General features: G+C 35.4%; 1 protein-coding gene across 3 annotated transcripts in view; it reads left to right on the plus strand.

Moving 5' to 3' along the window:
- LOC125166161 (regulating synaptic membrane exocytosis protein 1) overlaps positions 1–23,436 on the plus strand; it is a 286,570-nt gene that overhangs the window by 194,365 nt on the left and 68,769 nt on the right. For all 3 annotated transcript variants that reach the window (XM_047859903.1, XM_047859907.1, XM_047859904.1), the window contains one exon: positions 14,744–14,979. In XM_047859903.1, the coding sequence (XP_047715859.1) occupies positions 14,744–14,979 (236 nt within the window). The remainder of the gene's footprint in view (positions 1–14,743; positions 14,980–23,436) is intronic.

Below are 23,436 nucleotides of genomic sequence, written 5' to 3' on the forward strand. Positions count from 1 at the left end.
CAGAGAGAGACAGAGCATGAACGGGGGAGGGGCAGAGAGAGAGGGAGACACAGAATCGGAAACAGGCTCCAGGCTCCGAGCCATCAGCCCAGAGCCTGACGCAGGGCTCGAACTCCCGGACCGCGAGATCGTGACCTGGCTGAAGTCGGACGCTTAACCAACTGCGCCACCCAGGCGCCCCTATAACATTTAAAAATAATCTTTGGATTTTTTTGTGTGTGATGATATTTGAGAAATACTTAACTGCAAAATCACTTGCTACATTAATAGCTTAGAAGAACAAATTAAACTTTAATTTTTATATACTTACTAATTATTAGGCCTAATGACACTGAACACATTAAGAGCGATCAAGAGGGAATTTTTTAGAGCTATCCACCCTTAATTTTGCACGCTTGCCTGTTGTGCTGTGGAAAAACAGTCTATTGAGATCTACAAGAGTACTGAAAAGAAATAGAGGAAAATATCAGGGAAATCCAGATACTGGATGTTGAATATCTGAGAAAGGAGATATTTTAGTAATCTTCTAGTGGCTTCTTTCATAGTATCATCTTAGTTTTAATAGTCCAAGATTGATGAGTCATTACCACTGTTATTTCCTGTGACCAGATTAAAGCTATAAAGAAATGGAAAGAATGTGCCATTAGCCTTTTAAAAAGGGTACCATAAAATTACTATAACATTCTTATTAATACACCATATGACTGAATGTGCCATACATTTAAATTATTATACCATGCCATACATATAAACAAAATAACTGTATGTAAGTAACACAGCAGTCTTGATAACAGCAAGTTACAGAGCTCTTGAGACAGGTGAGTAGGTTTTCCTGGTAAGTTTCTTCCTTACAAACCATTTAAGACTGCAGTTTGAAGTAAAGCAGCACTGGTTTCATTTGAAACAGCACCAATCTGCTTAGTTTTTACCTTTCTACTCTACCAATTCATTATAGATTTATACTAAGATGTATTTAGTTAAATTCTGGGAATGTCAGTTAAATATTAGATAAATGCTTACATAACAGTGAAAATGGTCAGTTATAATAAATTATCAAAAGTTAATAGCAGCCTGGAATATCTTATAAAGATGGGGTTATCTGTAGAAATGATTATAATTAGGCCTTAGTGGCTGGTCATGTGCGGGAAAAGTATACACTATACATGGAGTTTTAAAAGTACATTGTGACTTGTTTTTATAGAAATCTACTTCCCTCTAATTTTATTTATTCTGGTAGAAGTGAATTATAGATTCTTTTTAAATTTAAAATATTTTAAAGGGCATGTTTGGGGAACCTGGGTTACTCAGTAGGTTAAGCGTCTGACTCTTGACTTTGGCTTAGGTCATGATCTCATGGTTCATGAGATCAAGCCCTGTGTTGGGCTCCTTGCTGACAGCGTTGAGCCTACTTGAGATTCTCTTTCTCCCTCTCTCTTTGCCCTTCCCTTGCTTGCTCTCTCTCTCTCTTAAACAAACACTTAAAAATAGATAGATAGATAGAAAGATAGATAGATAGATAGATAGATAGATAGATAGATAGATAGAGATAAAGAGCATGGTCAGTGGAAATCATAGATAATGATAATTAGAAAATTTTCTTTAAAGAAAAAGAATTCACTGTGTCTTTGGAAGAGAATATGTAAAATTTATTCAAGTTTATTTATGATTGTGTATAAGTTTTTTTCCAATAGTTTTCTAATTTAATTATCCTAAACAAAGTTACATATTTAACATTCTGTTAAATAAAAGAAGGATAATTCTCCCTGCTTAATTATTATTTTCCCCACAATATATAAGAAAAATTAACTGACATGCTGCTAACAGCGTATCTTCAGTGTAACATATTATTAAAGATCTATAAAGTTTATGTATATATTAAGTGCAAGGAAAATAACACAAGTTATGGATCCTAATATTAAAGCAACTTTCAAATACAACCATTTTACTCCCTGGGAATACTTTTCAAAGAAAGAAAAATCTGTCCCCCAAATGCAAATTCCTCTTTACCTCACAGGATATATTTGCAGTTGTGATCTTTGTGATTGACACAGAGGCGAGGAACAGTGTATTTAGTCTGAGGTTATGACTGATGTCCAGCGGTACCACCTTTTGGATTCATGCCAGGTATAGATAGGAGTGTTCTGCTTCTAAAAGATCAGGTTTAAGTATAAGAAACCCCACCTGTTGCTAAGATGTGGACTGACTTTGCTTCAGTGCTGATTTTCACAGCACATGAGGACTTCTTCAAGGGCCAGTTCTGTCACCCCTTTGTCTTTGATGTGTTGTAATTACCACACAGATCAGCTGTATTAAGGATGCTCAGTACTATAGTAGCTATCAAATTAGTAGGAGGACTGTTTTGAAAGGACTGCAGGTTGTTACTATATTTTCATGCCAAAAAATATATAATGGAAAATTTCTAACAGATTCTTAATTTTCTATTTAACATGGTATGTTTGCATGTTTATATTTGCTTATTGGAGAACCACGTGGGGATTATAAATTTAGCTGTATTATGTCAGCTGTCAGATAATTGTTTTATTGGTCACCAGGCATGAACTCTTGTTATAAACATTAAATATCCTCTTTTTTGGGTAAATATTCATATTTCTGTGTCAATTATCCTATTATTTGGAATGGATACCATATCCTTTTACTTTGAACCAGTGCTTTTCAAACTACACCTATTTCATGTGTTACTTTCATAATTTTGCCATAACTATGTAGCATGTATTTTATTATATTTTTATTTTATTAATTTTTTTGAGAAAGAGAGCATGCATGCAAGTGGGGGAGGGGCAGAAAGAGAGCGGGAGAGAGAGAATCTTAAGCAGGCTCCACGCTGAGCATGGCACTCAATGTAGAGCTTGACTTCATGACCCTGAGATCATGACCTGAGTCAAAACCAAGAGTCAGATGCTTAACCAGCTGAGCCACCCAGGTGCCCCTATTATATTTTCAATGTATTAAAAATACTGTGATTTATTGAGTATCTTTTTTTGTGTACCAGGCATTTTGATACATTATTCACATGTAAGATCATTATCGCTATAACAGCCCTAGAGTGTAATTACTAATAACTTGGTTTTACAAATAAGTGGCACATGGCCAGTATGTGGTAGAGCTAGAATTGAGCTGGAATTACCAATTAACTGGTAGTTTAACCCTTTTATCATTGTGTAGTGAACCTGTTTATCTCTAATGATAGTATTCTTTTGGTTTAAAGTCTGTTTTGTCTTATATGAAAATATAATTTTTTAATTACTATTCAAACTATTCACATCCTTTTACTTTCAACCTTTCTGTGACCATATGTATTAGTTATATCTCTTATAAATGGCATACAACTGATTTAGTTTTTTTTCTTCTAGTCTGACAATCTCTATCATTTAATTGGCTACTTAATCAGCTTGCATTTATTTGATTTATTATATATTTGGATTTCTATCCTACTTTATATTTTCCATTTTTATTATTATATGTTTCCCCTTTCCCAATTGGTTTTTAATTGAATTGCATTTATTTCATTTCTCCCCTCTACCATTCTGGAAATTACACTATTTCTATGATTTTAGTGCCGAGTTTAGTGTTTCAAATATATATTAGTTAAATAATACATTTAAAATTAATAGTACCTCTATTGCCCCCTAGGAAAAAAAAATTACTCTAATACACTTTATCTCTGCTATCATCCTGCTACCATTTACATATTTTTCCAGTGTTTTAACTATATGTTATTTTCTTTCTCCCATTATTGGATGTTATTTTGCTTTTAAATGCTTTAGGTTGACCCACATATTTTCTAGTTTCTTTGCTATTTCCCATATGTCTGAGACTTTCATTTTGAGAGCATTCCCTGTCTTCCTGAAATATATGCATTAGAATGTCACCAGTGAGGGCCATTAAGGCTTAGGGAGGACCCGAGTTTTTCCTCGTTATTTAAGGGCCGTGGCTCCTACAGAGATTTCATTTCTATCTCCCCACTAGGTCTGCTCTAAATTCCTCATCTGCAAAACTTCCCAAGACATTCATAATCCATTAAGCAATCTGTTTTCAGTTCCCTCTTGGTATTTTGGCTAAGGGGATTTGCCTTTCTTGTGAACTTGGGTTTGTTAATTGGAATGGGTATTTGTTGCAATTTTCACTTAATTTCTAGGCATCTAAGAGTGAAGAGATTTTCAGAATGTATCATCTACCACATTGCTAGAATAGGTGTTTAATATTTAATGCATTACTATTTCTTGAGTTTTTGAATTTACTCACTTAAAGGGTAATATTTAAAATGAAATTAATGAATAAGAATATAATTGTATGTATAAAAAGAAAGAAGACCTGTGGCCTTAGGGACTTTATCCTAAGTTAGCAGGTGTCAGGGCAAGGCAAGGAGAATCAGATCTTGAGCTGACAGTGAGATATAAGGTGTTGGGGCGCCTGGGTGGCTTGGTCGGTTAAGCGTCCGACTTTGGCTCGGGTCATGATCTCACGGTCCGTGGGTTCGAGCCCCACATCGGGCTCTGTGCTGACAGCTCAGAGCCTGGAGCCTGTTTCAGATTCTGTGTCTCCCTCTCTCTCTGCCCCTCCCCTGTTCATGCTCTGTCTCTCTCTGTCTCAAAAATAAATAAACATTAAAAAAAATTTTTTTAAAAAAAAGGTGTTGAGAAAATAGCAGTCCAGGACATCATAGGAGGAGGTGGAGGGAGCGGAGGCCAGGAAAATGAGGACAGAAAGGAGCTCCAGCAGAGAAAGGACCACTGGAGATGTAAGAAAGAATGGTAGCTGGGGAATGGAAAAATAATGGAAGGAGTTAAGGGAGATTACAGCTAAAATGGAAGAAGAGATTCTGTGAACTCACAGGATGTTGGAATTTAAGGAAGGAAAATGGGTGGGCCTCTGATCAAAGGAGCAATTAGTAATCATCAAATAGAGAGCATTTTGTAATCAGAGTCCCAAAGCCAGGACAGTCTGTAGGCTGCCTGCCTGCCCTTAGAAGCTACTTTCAACTCAGGTGCCAATCTGATTCAGTCAGCTGTGCCCAAGATGACAAGATACCAGACCCATCACACTTGAACACAAGCAAATGTGTATGACCTTTTTTTTTTATTCAAGGGGAAGCAGTGTAACTGGGAGGCATGTCCAGTACAGGTTGCTGAAAAGCAAAAAAACAAAACAATAAAAACATTTATCATAGGTCTTCAATTCTACATATTGATACAAAATATTTGCTACACCTAGGAGAATGATCATTATCTCACCACAAGTACAGTTGACTCTTGAACAACATGGTTTGAATTGCCCAGGTCCACTTATATGCAGAAGATTTTTTTTCAATATATGAAGTACAGTGCTGTAGATGTATTTTATCTTCTTTATGATTTTCTTCCTCACACTTCTTTTTCTCTAGCTTATTTTATTGAAAGAATACAGTATATAATACATATAACATACAAAATATATTAATCAACTGTGTTTATTGGTAAGGCTTCTAGTTAGCAATAGACTGTTAGTAGTTAAATTTGGGGGGAATCAAAGTTATATGCATTTTTGACTGTACATGGAGTCAGCACCCTTGGCCCTCACATTGTTCAAGAATCAACTGTAATTAAAATTTCATGGACAGCATGTCACTGAACAGAGATGTGTGGATATATTGGAGGTAGAAACAGATACATGTCCATGGAGAAGATTTAGAGCTTAGATAAGTACCCATAAACAATCAATGCATGTTGTCTACAGAATGTATTTAGGAAGTTTTTCATCCAGATAGGCAGATTGACATATAAGAAATGTGTGATATGAGATGATTTTTTAATGTTTTGGTATTCACTGAATATTGTACACCAGCTTTTGTTGAACATTGTGTGTGTGTGTGTGTTACAAATATATATTTAATTACATTTACAATAGCCTGGAAATACATGAGGATATATATTTTTAAGTAGCTATTTGCAGCCATTAAGATACTAAAATTGTTCTTAGAACAAATATAAAAACATATTGGCTTACCTAATATTTGAACAGAGTAGGTCTATTCTTCCCACCCTATTATCCACCTGGCTCCCAAATCAACAAAAAACTGGAAGCCACCCTAATTTTTAACTCTCACCTGTCCTCCTTCTAATGCATTGCTCCTCAATGTTTTTACCATTATCAACCCCCTAAGAAGCCTTTTAGATGTTCTTTTCCTAATTGTCCTTTCCACGTGACATTTTAATATTGCAGATAACACTGTATCTGTTTATATACTGTGGCTGTTTAGAGGACCACAAACTGTTATATTATCTAAGAAATGTTTACTCCTCTTACCTCCACCATGAACCAGTTATTACCCTTTGGAAGCATATCACTCCCATTGAGAATGCATATTGAGATGAGTCATCAGGACTTACTGATTTTGCTTCTTAAATAGAACTCATGATCATACACTGAAGATTACAGAGAACAGAGGTGTTTATTCCTCTCTAATTGCCAGCTGAAAACTAACCAATTTTTTTAAGAAAGAAACTAAAAACCTCATCTACCATGAACCTAGGAGACAACTACATCTTTAAATTATAAATGATAGAAAACAGCTTTCAAATTCAGTGAAATCTGGACTAAAGTGAGGAAAAACACCAAGAATAAATGCTGACTTATTCACCTATTGAATAGAATGTGGAGCTCTCTAAAATAAATGACATAGCTTTGGAAAGCCCCATCAGAAAAATTCCCATCTACAATCTGCGAGAACGAGGGACAGTTTTAGCACTGGAAAACACTGTATGTTTTATGCCTCAGAGTAGCAGATGACATCAACTCAGAGGAGAAGCCTCACAAGTCAGCTATGGCAGAGAGGCTATTGGGGGGGATGCATAGGGATCAATATGGCAAAAGCTATTTGATGTAGTTTGCAAAGAAATAAATTTCTATAACACAATTATAATACATACACCTTCATTACTAACCTTATGGATATTTTTGAAAACATCACTGGTCTGGATAACTCTACCATTATTCAAAAATAAGCAATAAGATGACACAATCCATCCAGTTCTGGGCATGACAACATAGTTTGTATCAGATTAACCTTCCTACCTCTAAAACTACAAAAACAAACAAGCAAATGTTTTAGGGTATTTGTAAGCAATTAAATTGGTAAAAATTTTAAGGACTTCAGTCTTTGAAAGAAGAGAAGAATATGAAGTAAGTGCCAAATTTGCCCCAGTTTTCTTTGAAGGTATTTACAGTTCAGTGACATGGGATAATAGAGCCCAAGCAGAAAGCAGTGGTCTTACTGGGCTAAGGAGACAGATCACAGGTCAGACACAGAGCTGGAAACTGCATGGAGGGCTCCAAAATTTGCTGTAGATTCCCCTAATGAAATTGGTTGACGACCAATGTGATCGTGCACAGAGAAAGACTCCAAGAAACCAAACAAAAAGCAGCGGCTGGAAGATTAAAGAGCTGAGCAAAGATTCCAGCGGGTGCCCAATGCTGGGGAGATACAGATTGCCTTCAGTTTCTGCAGTCAGAGGGGCTTGAAAAATACCTTTGGGGTGGGGGGGAGCCTGTTTGGCTCAGTGGGTTAAATGTCTGACTTTGGCTCAGGTCATGATCTCACTGCTTGTGAGTTCAAGCCCCATGTCCAGGTCTGTGCTGACAGCTCAAAGCCTGGAGCCTGTTTCAGATTCTGTGTCTCCCTCTCTCTGCCCCTCCCTTGCTCACACTATCTTTCTCTCTCTCTCGCTCCCTCCCTCAAAAATACATAAACATTTTTTTAAAAAATGAAAAAATACTTTGATTTCTTATACAAATTTCAGAAAAGCCAAACTCTGGGAATAAGCATTACACTCTACAAGTGATGGCAAAGCTTTAAAATCAAGTCTGACCAGGAATAAGATGACTTCTAAAATTTTACCCTTACTGAAGGAAAATGAGAGAGTGAACATCCACAGTGTCTGGCATCTAATTAAAATTTATGGGGCATGATTAAAAAATTAATAAAAAAGGACCAACTGACTACAACCAACAATACAATTTTTATATAAGGCCTTTAAAATAACCATGATTAATATATTCCAGAAAACAAAGGAAGATGGATGTTTTCTACAGAGACCTGGAACCCATTTTAAAAAGTTAAATGGCAATCCTAAAACTAAAAGATATAAAAAAAATTTAATAGGTGGGTTTAATGGCATGCTAGAAGCAATAGAACAGAGAATTCTTGAGTCGGTCAGTGGAAAGTATATAAATCAGTGCACAAAGAGAAAAAAAAAAATTGGACAAGGCCCTAAGAGACATTTGGAGCATAATGAAAAAGTCTAATATACATGTAATTGGGATTCCAGAAGGAGGGGAAATGGCATAAACAATACTTGAATACTGTGGTACTAGCTGGGTTTTCCAAAATTAATGTAATACATTACATTACATAACATACAATACATACAATACATACATTACATAACATACAATACATACAATACATAACTTTTGAATGGAATTACTGAGTCATTCAGTAACTGTTGAGTTTCATTGAACTGTAACTAAGTTTAACTAAACTGTCACACTTTTCCAAAGCAGCAGCATCATTTTATTTCCCCATCAGCAATGTATGAGGATTCTAGTTTCTTCGATTCTCATCAGGACTTGTTATTGTCTCTTTTTTATTATAGCTATCCTAGCATATACGAAGTGGCATCTCATTGTGGTTCTCATAAGACTGTTTTAAGCCAAATTTATTGAACTAGTTTGATATATCTAAGGATTCACTGTGTGGATTTAAGTTCTTATATTAAAATTCTTACGAGTTAGCAATTCCCTGAGAATTTTTTTCTTAGAAGGCAAGCATATTCAAAATATTAGAATTTCAGTTTATTTTTTCAGTTTTTCAGATTCTTCAGTTACCTATATTAAAATTACTTAAATACTCATCTGTATAGATCAATCAGGAACAAGAGCTCTATTAAATTTCAGATACCTTGGAATCTAATATCTGTCTGCCTGGACAGCTATCCCTAGGGTGCACAGAGAGTAAGAGGTTTTTGTTTTCAATAATAAAGACTATTTTTAAGCATGCCAAGAAAACTGGCAACTTCAGTTTTACCACTTAGCCATAGGGCCAAAATTGACATGGAAACCAAAGCCCAGACTTTCAAGGGCAGTTCTGGAAACACATTTTCAACACATTTTCATAAGTGATATGAACTTCTAGCAGCAAACACACATGTAAAAAGACGAACCAGCCAGATTTTCTGTCATTCACCATCCAACTTGGAATATATCCTGATGTCTGCCATCCAGGAGATTTAATTCCACAGATGGATTTCCTATTGTTGCTCCCATTAGTGAGGAATGTATCATTAGTCACAAGTAAGTGAAATAAAAGCGAAACTTACCAAGAACCAGAAACAAAGAGACATGGAAAACCAGAGTCAGTAAAAAGAAAGCAGAGACTGAAAGTCATGTTCTGTTGGGACTTGTTTAAAGGCATTTGGGCTTGAGTTCATGAGGTGCCCTGCTCCACCAACAAAATTTAGTTGGATCTGGTAGAGTCCACTTGGGCATTTTGATGGGACTCCCCAACATAATAAAAACATTCTCAGGGCACCTGCTGGCTCAGTCAGTTAAGCATCTGACTCTTGACTTCGGCTCAGGTCATGATCTCATAGTTCGTGAGTTCAAGCCCCACATCAGGCTCTGCAATGACAGTGCAGAGCCTGCTTGGGACGCTCTGTCTCTCTCTCTCTCTCTACCCTTCCCTCACCTGCTCTCTCTCTCTTTCTCTCTCTCTCTCTCACAAAAGTAAATAAATAAATAGAATTCTCAAAATTAAAACACAGTAATAAGAAAAACACATAGCAAATATTGAAGTTTTAATTAATTAGTGAGAAAACCAACAGAGTTATATAATGGTTCCAAAGATGATCCAAGAAGTTCATGTACCTATATATACATATATATATATATATAGAGAGAGAGAGAGAGAGAGAGAGAGTCATTGAAAACAAAAAGGAATGTTGGAATAAGATTATGAATTCAGATTCAAAACTGGATAATATTCTGTAGGTCAATAAAACCATAACCCTTTGGAGTTACCACCTCTTCCAAATAGTAATCATTTGTCCTTATCAGTTTTATTCAAGTTAACATCTAGCTTTACAGAGTTGTAAAATATTTGTGGTATAATTATTATAATATTAAATAGTAAGTAAAAAGTGTTACATTCCCCTAGAGAGTCAAATGGCCTGTAAGTGGGCTTGTTAGATAATGCTCAAGCATGGCATTAAAAAAGGAAGGCAGCTTTTTTTTTCTTTTTTGGTGTCAAATCCACATTAGATTTTTCTGTGAGGGGGGAAATTATTAGTCTGAGCAATTGGGGAATGGGGTATCTTTAATATGATATGAACGATAAGTTAGAGAGCAGTTTTTTGGTTGGGTGGAACATGTTATGTTTAAGAGACGGATCCAAACAAGAATGTCACTTGATAGCTGGCTATATAAATCTGAAGTTCAGGACTGAGTACTGAGGACAGGTGGAGAAAAACAATTGGAATTTGCAGCATACAGATAATACGTAAAGCCTGAGACCAGATGAGACATGTAGCTAATTAGTCTCCTACAGAAGAATATAGGTCAGAGGGCCACACACTGAAGTGCTCCAGTATTTAGTGACGAAAGAGGATAAAGGTCTTGCCAGTGAGGCACTAGGTAGGAAAATCATAAAAAATAAAAGGTTTCAAGATCAGTAGAATCAAATGCATTGTCATATACATGATTTATTGAGAAGTCAAAAGGATAAGGACTATGCAATAATAGGACTTTGCCATGTGAAGAAGTCATTGGTGACTTTGATAAAAGGCAGCTTTGGTGAAATAGTAGGGACAAAACCTGATTTAAGTTAGTTCAGGATAGAATAGGAAGAGAGGTTGTATGGACAACTGTTTGAGTAGATTTTTAGCAAAAATCAGTAGCCAGAGGGAGAGGGAATATTGAAGGAATATGGAGGGTTTTTTGTTTAATTTTAAAGATGGGTTATATCATAGTCTATTTGTATACTGACATCACTATTTTTTTACTCCCTACTTCATAAATCTTCAATTCACTTAGCAATTGGAATGATACTGTGGCAGATTTAGTCATGTATAAGGTGCATGCTGATATGAGATATCAGAATCCTAAAATAACCAATAAAAAATAGAAAACAAAGGGCTGCGGGGGTGCCTGGTTGGCTCAGTCAGTTAAGGTCTGACTTTGGCTCAGGTCATGATCTCATGGTTCGTGGGTTCAAGCCCCACATCGGGCTCTCTGCTGTCAGCGCAGAGCCTGCTTCAGATCCTCTGTCTCCTTCTCTTTCTGCCCTTCCCATGCTCATGCGCTCTCTCTTTCCCTCTTTCAAAAATACACAAACATTAAAAAAAAATTTTTTTAAGAAAAGAAAATAGAGGCTGGGAAACAATAGCCATGACAATAAAGGGACTCTTAGAAGTTTATGAAGCAGAAAGCCTTAAAGTACATCCTGAAGGATGAGACTAAATGACAGGAATGGTTTTCCAGGCAATTGAAGCAGAACAAATAAAAGGCTACAAATTAGGGAAATAGCATATTCAAGCACCTGGGTGGTTTAGTAGGTTGAGTATTCAACTCATGATTTCGGCTCAGGTCACAAAGTCGTGGGTTTGAGCCCCATGTAGGGCTCCATGCTGTATGTGGAGCCTGTTTAATTAAGATTCTGTCTCCCTCTGTCGCTCTCCCCAGATCACGCTCTCTATATATATAAAATAAAAAAAATAAAAAAATAAAGCATATTTGTACTTAGATGGTAACCTTCACTTGGATTAAACTACCCTGACTGATTAGACCCCAGAAACCTCTGCCCTCAATTAGGTAAACAGAATTGAAAATGTTTTAACATGTTCTCATTGAACATTATGATATTCTAGATTCTTTAGGAAGCTACGCACAGCCATCATATCATATAAGAATGCTTTAAAGATTCTTGAGGTGCCTGGGTGGCCCATTCGGTTGAGTGTCTGACTCCTGGTTTCGGCTTGGGTCATGATCTCAAGGTTCATAGCATAAAACCCCGCAATGGCCACATCTGTGCTGGCAGTGTGGAGCCTGTGTGGGATTCTCGCTCTCCCTCGCTCTCTCTGCCCCTTCCCTGATTGCTCTCTGTCTCTCTCTGTCTCCCTCTCTAAGTAAATAAATAAATACTTTTTAAAAAGAATGCTTTTAAGATTCTAAATAAAATGTTTTATTTTTTGAGGAAAAAGTCTACCAGTTATTCACAAAATAACATAAGTTCTTAATCCCCTAAATGGTAATGACTAGAAAGATTTACCTAATTTTTTTAAGAAATTTTGTCAGTGTAATAGAACATTTCATTGCTGTGATTAAATATCCATTAAAAAATGTTTGAATCTTCTTAGCTCTTCTTGAATACATTTTCATGATAGAAATACTATTGAAAGCATTTCCCTATACTTTTAAATTTTTCTATAGCCTGAAGAACACTGTTGAAAATTTTACAATAGTACTTTTTGTGAAATAACTTTTAAAATACAAATTTAAAGTTTAATAGAATCCAATTTTCATGGAAATAATAAGAAAAAAGGTACATGTTAATTTATCCATATTTTATTATAAAGGTAAAAATAAAATCATTAGAAGGGAAGTTTCAAATAATTCCTGTGAGGAGTGTGCTGCAAAGATTGATGAGAGGTGGAAAAACTACTGATTTCTCAGTCACAGGTGTTTAATTGAAGATGGACATCATGACTGTAAAACTGACCAAATTGTGACATTTCTTCATGTCCTTCAGCAGAAGTCTGCAAGTAAAACAGTAGAAAAAGCAGGTGGCAAGAGCAGACTTAAGGAGAGGTGGCAGATTTAGATAATGCACTGAAATAAATTGCTGAGGACACAGAAGAAATTTACTGGAACATTTATCAGGAAAGAAAGTCCACTGCAGTTGGGAATATAAACCCCACAGGAATCCATTTTGGACTGGCTATATGTTCATGTTTTGAAAAAGAGTTGGCATAAAATGCATAGCAGAATTAATCAGGTTTGCAAATGAATTTAAAAACTTTGAGTTAATGAAAAGCTGATTAGAATAAATTGAAAGAATATAAATATTAATATTATTATTGATATGGACCAGTTCAAGTAATACAACTAGGGATTAAAAATTCCAAATGATTCCTATCAAAGAGGGGTCTCATTTTTCAATTCAATTCATGGAAGGATCCTAAAGATCAAACAGTCTTGTTTCTTTTCCATTGCTTCTAAGTCTTCCACAATCTCACTTTTCCACATTTCTCAACTCACCCTAATATATCAATTTCCCTTTCTCCGAAAGCACTCATTATATATATGACCACAAATATATTACATGATCCCAACAATTTGTTTTATCATTTCTAATCATATTAGGATTTATCCCAACATGACTATTAAATGTCATCACTCTTAAAAGATGCTTATGTTAAGGGGCACCTGGGTAGCTCAGTCAGTTGAACATATGACTTCAGTTTGGGTCATGATCTCATGGTTCATGAGTTTGAGGCCCTCATTGGGCTCTCCGCTGTCAGCACAGAGCCCGCTTCAGATCCTCTGTCCCCTTCTCTCTCTGCCCCTCCCCTGCTCACACTCTCTCTCTCAAAAATAAATAAACATTAACATTTCTCTCTCTCCCTCCCTCTGCCCCTCTCCCCCACTCATGCTTTCTTTCTTTCTCCCTCTCTCTCTCTCTCGAAAAAATGCTGTATTAACGTACTTTGTACTTGAAAACAAGAAATAGAAAATTGAAAATCAAGATGGTGCTGAGTGTCACGTAAGCCAATTTTTTGCAGATATTTTAAAGAAACATAAAATAATGAGGGTCATTTCAGATCTGTCAAACTAGATCTTTATTGGACCAAAAGGGGCCAGTCTAGATGCAATGCAATGTAATTTAAAGGATTTGAAGAATCCTAACATCTATAGCTCCCAACTTGCTTGCCCTACCTCTCTGCCCAGTTCACAGACATACATTTACTTTGGCAGGTAGAGATGGGTTTTTTTCCCACCAACATGGTGCCTGAAATTCTCAACAATAATTTTCTAATTTAGGAGAGAAGGGCAGTAATCTGTTCAGATAAATGAGTACAGTCTGGGAACATAGACAAGTAAGTTTTGGTAGGAAAGAAAAAAAGGAATATCTCAACCTGAGCGTATGAATTTGAAATACTCAAAGAGAAAAATGAGATGAAATTTGGAGGAGATGGAGCATGAGGGGACAAGGAAGTAGGAGGGAAATGCAATTTTTTTTGCCTCATTAGCAGTGTTTCCTAGACTCATTAAGCCTCAGGTGGCAAAGAGATGTCTGTTAGTTGGAAGTAGAACAGAGCTGTTTTCATTTTTTAAACCTTGTATGGCAAACTCAGAGTATCCATTTTTTATTAATATTTTTTCCTCAGGAATGTATATGAACTTGTCTTGTTGATTTAAATATCCTTGTTTTTCTCTGAAAGTAACACACTAAAAAATTAGTAACATTTACCTCCTTTTGGATAACACTGGTTGCATTTGTTTTCACTAAAAGTTTATGGATTCCTTGTTGAAATACTATTGTTTTGAGCTATATAGTTGTAAGACTACTATGCAACTGGCTTTTCCCCCTAAAAATTTGCCTGGATTATTTCAAAATAAATTAGATTTAGAGTTTCAGTTTTGCTGACCTATAATTTATGGATGCGTATATGTTTTTACTTTGTAAATATAGTTCATTTACCCCTAAAATGCAAGGCAGACGGATGGGGACTTCAGGAAGAGCCATCATGAAGAGCACCAGTGTGAGTGGGGAGATGTACACACTGGAGCATAATGACGGCAGTCAGTCCGACACAGCTGTGGGTACAGTTGGAGGAGGTGGAAAGAAAAGGAGATCCAGCCTGAGTGCCAAAGTGGTTGCCATAGTGTCTAGAAGGAGTAGAAGCACATCCCAGCTAAGCCAAACAGGTGAGTGAAGTGAATTCAATTTAGATACCTCGAGTTCTTGCTGGAGAGACAAAAGTGGATCCTCGTGCTATGGCTTGTGAGTGATTGCAGAGCATATTGATTCTTCTTGGCAAAGGAAGTTTATTTTTCTGTCTCTGAAAATCTGTTACATATGCGATTTTATTTTTTTTTTCTGTGCAGCTAACAAGGTATCATTTGTCAATCGGTAAAGTGGTCAGATATTTTCCTTTAAGTTAAAAAAAAAAAGTAAAGCCATGTTTATAAATATGCAAGGAAATGCAAAGAAGTATTAAAGATCCAAATTTATTTATATGCAAGAAAAGCAACAGGATTCTCCTTTTCAAAATGTTCCATAATACAATTACCTATAATTTAGGCTCTATATTTTGATGGAAAAGAATGTCAGTTGTGCAACTTGAGATATAGTCTTCAAGGTACTGTATGAATGTAATTATTGAACTGTGATTGTTATATTTTCAGTGCAAGTTAAAAACCCGGCAGTTATTTCTACTTTAGAAAATGGGTCAGTGGATTTGTTCAAAGAATAATGTCTTAATACAAATTTGAGTTTCCAGATATTTTCTACTGCTTATAAATCTTAAAAGCTTTATGTCCTCAAGGTATATAGAAAAAGGCAAAACACAGAAGGGAGAATGGTTATTTCTGTACTATAAAATATTTTTTAAATTGCCCCAAATTACATAATATTTGATCAGACATATTAGATTAATTCATTACTATGTTCAGTACTGTGGAAAACCAAAGGTAAGTGAAATACTGAATTGATTAAATTGTCAGCACTTGTTTCTTCTGTTATAACCGTTGGTTCCATATTTTTGTTCCTTAACAGCAAAAGTCTTGTTGTAACAACATTTACTTATTCCAGAAAACATTCATGGAATTCTTTTCTGTAGTTGACTTGGCATCCTGGAGAGTATCTATTTTAAAATGTGCATTCTAGTGGACATAGTTACAAATAAATTAAAGGTAGGAAATTGAACCATTCAGAAACTGAAGTACAGCACACAGCTATTTAAACAGAGGTTTGTCTTTCTGAAAATCATAGAATAAACCTAGATTATCTAAGTCTCTGATGGATCTGTCTCTATGCCATCCCACTAAGATGAGCTGTATATTGCAAAGGAGAATCTTTTATCTTTCTGAGGGTCGGATTTCTCCTTGAGTAGGAGGCATTTTTTCATTTGTGTTGTCTTATTTTTGATGGTGACGCTTCCTGGTTTTTGGTATTGATCTAATGATAGTTTACAGTGTGAGGTATGGATAAGGCTTTTACCACCAGGTTTGAAAATCCTTCATCCCTTAGATGAAATGGAAATGTTCTTTTATGAACCAATGCTTCCTGCGTGAGAGGCTGCGGATTTAGCGGACTGCTTATCTTCTTCTGCTAACTATCCACAGTCTCTCTTCCTTTATTTTGCCCCTATAATTCCTTCTCTACCATTCACTAAAGTAGAATTATATTTTCCTAGAATAAAACACAATAATAATTTAGGAACTATACTTGTTACATAGCTTTGTAGGTAATAGGTTCAAATGATTGTCATTGAAATACTTAATTAGCCTCTTTGCTTTATTAATTTAAATTTTATTCCGTTTATGGTCATTGTTGAATTTCAAATAATATTTACCTTTTCAAAAGTTGCATTGTTTTTTTGTTTTTTTTTTTTTATTAAAAAAAATTTTTTTTTAACGTTTATTTATTTTTGAGACAGAGAGAGAGAGAGCATGAACAGGGGAGGGTCAGAGAAAGAGGGAGACACAGAATCTGAAACAGGCTCCAGGCTCTGAGCTGTCAGCACAGAGCCTGAGGCGGGGCTTGAACTCACCGACCGCGAGGTCATGACCTGAGCCAAAGTCGTACGCTTAACTGACTGAGCCACCCAGGCGCCCCAAAAGTTGCATTGTTAATAATCTCCACAGAATACCCTACTTTAGAAAATTAGGTTGCAGTGTAAGGGAGCAAAAAAGACATTGGATTACAAAGCCAAGCTAACAAAACAATTATTTTCTAAAGTGACTCAGTAAATCACCTGTTACTTCATCTCTCTAGGATTCAGTTTGCTTATATAATGTGGGGGGGCAGGGGGCAGGGGGCGGATTGGACTATCTGTCCTCCTATGATATTTCCAGGTATAAAATTTTATGTATATTTTCTATATCATAATTTTACCTTCTTTTTGATAACTTATTCTTATTGATCTTTCTAAAGCAAATGACAGATGGTGACAAACCTTAATTATCATTCCTCTTTGTTTCAGTGCATGGCCTGATTTTTCTTCCTCTTCTGTCTTCTACAAGTGATATGGAGAGGAAAACAGCATTACTTTAAAACAAGCTGTGTATTCTGGGGAATAGAATGTATTACATTTAATGTAAATGTTTAATTATTTTAATGTAGAAGAAAAGCCCAAGTAAGGGCTTCTCTTTTAGTGAACCACTAATCCGTACAGTCTGGGTTACAGTTTTTCTACAATATAGATGAGAGATAATCAGAAAAATGTGAAACGCTTGGAAATAAAAGTTTAATCAGCTTTTCTAAGAATGATATATTACAAGCACATTGCTTTTCTGTTTTTGTTTTTATAGCCACAAGTTTGCTTAAAGGAGTATATTTGAGTGTTTGTTTGAAATCAAGTAAAATTTATTTCAGCAAATTGATAGCATGGTAAATTTTATATACTATACACACACATTCATGTATATGTGTTTATTATGAAGAGTAGTTACTGTGCTCTTTAATATATATAAAATTATTCTTACATATAATTTACTAGTCTCTTCAATTATAGGTAATTATTTTTACAGGATATTTCAATTATAAATATTAATATTTTAAAAACACCTTTACCACACTATTTATTCATAATGAAAATAAGAATAGCTTCTTTAAATATGTATTTTTAAATAGGACATTTCCAATGACTCTAGGTGCTACTACTGGTAAATGTCTTCAAGCCATCTTGCATATAGCAAAAAACCTATTCAGTAAGCAGTACCTAGATTAGTTTGAAAAGCAAAATAGTGAAGGAAATGGAATTATGAGAAAAAGCTCCATATCTAGAAATATTTTGGAATTGAGGCTCAGAGTAAACTTAGGGCTAATCTTTATAACTTTATCTACAAATGTAAGATAATTTTAAGTATCATAAGAATGATTATTCATGTGTCTAAGTGAATAAAACTAATAATTATTTACATTTCTAGAGCTTTTGCCATTCACTCTTAAGTTATATACATGCATATGTGTGTGCATATAATTTCACTCCTTTATTGGTCACAACAAACTTATTAAGTACTCTTATTATTACTATTTCCATTTTGAAATTGAAGAAATTAAAGCATAGAGTGATTGGGTAATTTCTTAAGTTCCTATTCTAAGTGATTGGGCCAGAATTTAAACCCAGGCTTCCAGGTGCCCAAGCCTATTCTCTTCACTCTGCAAAAAAGAAGAGTTTGAAATAAGGTTCAGCGAACATTTAAGCACAATTCTGTTGTTAGTACATGATAGACAGTATACCAGGCACTGGGCTAGGACCTAGGAACACTAAAGAGATGAATGAAATATTGCCTCTGGCTTCAAAGATACCACAGTAGAAAAGGGTGAATTACATATAAATATTCCATCTCAGAAAGGGCAATTATCCATTTATCAAAGTGGTACAGAGGAAGCACAGAATGTGATTCACTCTCATGCAATCTTGAGAGGCTTCTTTGAAGAGGTGAGACTGAATATTAAAAATTAAATCATTAATACCATATAGGGAAGCTCATTCCAGGTGAGAGGGCACAGCACATTGATAAAATGTTGAAAATGATGAGTGCTTATTCCCCTGGGAAAGGTATGCATCCTAAAATCATATAAAAGATTTCTATAACTCTAATGGATATTCATTCTCACTGCAAGAAACAGGTCATCTCAGAACAGATCTTAGATCAAAGAAGCACTGTGCATCCGAGACTATGATTTCTGCTTAGAACTTTTAACTTTTATGAAGAAAACATCTGTAAATGTAAAATATCATCAGCTCTATTTTCTATCAGTTCTATTTTTCTATCATCAGAAAGTGTTTAATTTACTTTATCTTAAATTATTGAATAACTGTATTTCCAGTATTATACCAGCCACAGTAGGTATTTCAAAATTAAAAGTATCATCCCCAGTGGAAGGAAATTATTCACACTCGAAATAAACATGAACCAAAGAATTTATATATGTTTATATATGTTACCAAAAGAAGTGGGAAGACAAATTGGTCTAAGATCTATGTCTCAAGATGAGAGCACATGCAGAATTAGTAAATAATTATGGTCTAACCATTTAATAAAATTATTATTATATCATTAACAGCTGAAGATATTTTATTAGATTAATATCATGTTTAATGATCAAAACTGCTTACATTATGGAGATGTTGCAGTTCTATTTTATAATTTTCAAACAATTAAGAGTCAGTTATCATGTACCAAGAATGTACTAAAAAATCATTTGTTTCTTTGGTAATAGTCTGTGTTTTTCTAAAAATTTTCCCCCATGCCAAATTTTACTTTTCCCTATCCAAATCCTTTCCTTCAAGATCCTGCTCAAGGCCTTGTAACTCTATAAGTTGTCCCCTTTTTCTTCAACCTTTACCAGTATCCATTTCTGTGAATTCCTATTAGATCAAGCTCTGACTTTACTGTCAATTTGCTGCAAGCACGAAAATTTGAGGCTACTGCCATGAGCAAAGTAATAGGTATGTATTTTATAAGGAAGCATATCTCACATGGATATGGATAAACAAAAATTTCCATGACTTGAAAATGATGCACACTCCCTCTGAGTAAAGAAACTCAACCTGCACCAAAAAAAAACAAACAAACAAAAAAAAAAAAAAACCTTTCCGTTACATTAAGCTCCTGTTTTCCTCCTCCTTTTTGTGTGCATGGAACAGGGCCTCTTCCCAGGTGCCTACAGGATCCACTCATGTCTATAGGCCCTGCAAAGCCTTCTCCTCCTTTTTTGATCTGGCTGGCACATTTAGCATTATGTTTTAGGGTTTAGGCCTTTAAGAAGGATGAAAGAGTCACTACTACCTTCTGGCTGCCCTAATATTCCTGCAAGAATCCCTGAAGCAAAGAAGCAGAAAGTAATTTTGTGGAAATTATTAAAAGGCTAATAATTTTTTTGGAAAGGTGGAAGGAAAAATACTGGGAAAAAAACACAAATATATATTTCAATAAATTATCCCAGCCCATGGACACAGTTTGGCTGAAACAAAGGTGTATGAAAAGACTTAGTGGGAAATACATTTAGAAAAAAGGTTGGGGCCAGGTCTTTTGAAGCCCTGTAAGGGACTTTGCTCACTGCTTGATGGAGACATTTTAATCAAGAGAATAGAAGAACAGCTGTGCCACTGGAAGCTCAAACAGAAGCCAGGTGTACAAACTCAGCGAGGAAGCAAGGAAGTCGGTGTGAGCTAATAGATCAAATGACATATAACACAGTGAGCTAGAGAAGGAGCTATGGAAAAGGAAAAGAATGAGCTCACTCAGAAAGGAATGGACTGAAAATGGCATTAAGAGAAGATAAGGTGAGATGCCCTTATTCAGGAATAACTTCTAAGGGAAGAAGCATGTGTAGTGTGGAAGCAGGATCCAGAGGGAAAAAAAAGAGTGAGGAGTAAAGAGGAAGAAAAGCAGAGTCCCAATGGAGGAAAGAATTGTAGAGAAAGACTAGTTAATCTTACAGGACTGAAGAGGCTAGAGAATGAGAAGAGACCATTGGATTTTGGAACAAGATTCTTCCTGACCTTAAGTTTGAATAGACTGGAGAGGAAGGGGTGAAGATAGAGCATGCCTCAAGTGTGGGACAGAACCCAACATGGGCTACAGCCCATCCCACTCTCCACTCATCATTCATTTCAGCTTTCTGTCTGTAACCATCATCTTATCCATGCCCACTTATTTACTCCCCATTGCATTTGTGATGGAGTTCTTGTCATGGGTGTAAGGAGCTAGAACAGCAGAGAATGTAGGTAGGAGCTCAGAAACATGGAGTTAGAGGGTCTACAACAGGATAGCATGAGGCTGCCCTCACCCCCCTAAAGCCTATTCATATGTATGGGGCTGGGGCTGGAAAGATGAATAAATAAAAGTAATTATTAGGAACTTCTCTTCAGAAAGCTTAGTATTAGGAAGGGAAAACCAGTATGAACAGTTCATCTTTCATTCATTCTACCAAAATGTATAAAGTACTTTTATATAGCAGACTCTGTAATGGAGACAGTACTAAGAGTAAATAAGAGGTGCGTGATGTGTGTGTGTGTGTGTGTGTGTGTGTGTGTGTGTGCGCGCGCGCACGCACACGCATGTATGTCTGTCTCAGAATGAGGAGATCTGAGCATTTTCCAAGGATGAGGTATGGGAAAAGCACCTCTAGATGGAGAGATTGAAAGATACAAATAACAAAGAATTTTAACTAACAGAGAAAAGTCCTAGAGAACAGAGGTTATAATTCAAGGACGCTAAAGTTATTCTTGGAGAAAAGGAAAGATGGTTCTCTCCCTGAGTTTGATAGAAAAGAGGAAATGATTGGAATACACAGGAGTATTGCAACAGGAATATGATGACTGAAGAAACTTGAGTCTGAGGCCTTTGATCTTCTCAGTGTAAATGAGGCGAGAGCAAATAGAGTGAGGAATGTCATAAGAAATGACTATGATAAAAGTACTGCTGAGCAGCACTGGAATTCCAGCTGGGTTTGGATAATGCAAAATCTCTGCAAGGTAACTTTAAAGTGCATTTACCAGGATTTGCAGGTATCTAGTTCATACTAGTTTCATTTGTTTTTCAAGACTGTCATCCCCTGCCGTGCACATCTCCGGTGTCCACACCAGGATTTCTTCTGATCTAGATCTAGATCTAGAATCTATTCTATAATCTAAAATAGATTATATATATAGAATTATATATAGGAAATTCACCTGTCCTGGGCTGCCATTTACTACTTAGTTGAACTCTTCTCAATACAAAGGTTTGTCCAATAGGGGAAAATTGAAGCTCTACTCTCTCTCTTATCTATTGATATTACTTCTTCCCAAGGCAATGAACCAATCTTTTTCTTATTCTTACTCAAAATAGGGGCCTAAAAGGCTTTTTTTTTTGGCAGTTTATCTCAATGAAATTAAATAACTCTTTCATTGTAGTCATGGGAATGAAACATTTCAGAAGATTCATAGTAGAGTTAAAAACTGCATAGTGCTTATTATCCTACAAGATTATACAGGCAAAAATGTAAGTATCCTAAGAAGTTTTGGGTAGATGTATATATGTTTGATTTCAAAATAGCTTAATAAGAGTTAATGAATTTCCAAGGCATATCACAAATTTCTCAAGAAGAAATTATAAATGGAAACTAACAAAATTACCCTTGTTCCACTGTCAAGTAAATAATATATACTAATAAAACTCCAACTATAACCCACTTACACCTAAAGGGATAGTTCTTGAATAATCTAATTTCCCTATGAGTTTAAGGCATTATTTTAAAATTCATGTGGTCCTTAGATAATAACCATGCCAAGAAAATATCCAAGTTATTAAATACCCTTCTGCTAATCTTTTTTCAATTTTCTTCCCAAAAGCCACACAGGTGAAGAAAGTCCTAAAATAAATAATATGATTGCCAGCTTGGACTTTATACTTTATTTACCTTGGGAAAATGCATGTCTTATTTTGCCATAGGACTTATTTTATCTCCTTCCAACCAATCCAGTTTGCCAAAATATTCTCTGTATTTTAAGTCTACTGCAGCTTTGTGAATATTATCAGTCTTTTCCTTTTTATAAAAGTAAGCTGTAGCTACAGAGAAGGCTAAGGTGTTCTCTGTGAACATTTTAAGAAATGTTTTCTTGGTTCTGCTACTTAATAATGGAAGCAAAAAGTTCTTACAAAGGATAGGTGCCCCACTAAGTTTCAGAAATAGAAAACTACATTTATCAAAATCTTGCTGAAATCCAGATTTCTTGTCTTTGCCTCATTTATTTGATTGATTTAATAGCACAAGAAAAACATTGTGAGGAACATAATGTTTCATATTCTTTGTTTCCTGAATGCAAAATCATGGTGCCAGAAATGATTCTCAAGTCTGCAAAACCATCAAATGAATGTAAGCATGAGTTCTTTTATTTACTGTTGCTGTCTGGCTTAGGAATTCACTACTGTTAATAGAGATTCAGTTCAGCTATAGTAACTCATCTTCTGAAGAGATGCCCTAATAAGGTTTAGTATTTTCAAACATATGCCAGCTGCTATGTTTTTGTTCTTTTCTTGGCTCTGAACTATAAATTTTGAATTTGGCTAATATGTATATATACTTTTAGGTCAATTTGTCAGGAAAAAAATATTTATTTGAGTGGAATTAATTTTTATAATTAATTTGTGTTTAGGATTTGAAGG

This window comes from Prionailurus viverrinus, chromosome B2 (assembly GCF_022837055.1).
Source record: "Prionailurus viverrinus isolate Anna chromosome B2, UM_Priviv_1.0, whole genome shotgun sequence".
Classification (NCBI taxonomy): Eukaryota; Metazoa; Chordata; class Mammalia; order Carnivora; family Felidae; genus Prionailurus; species Prionailurus viverrinus.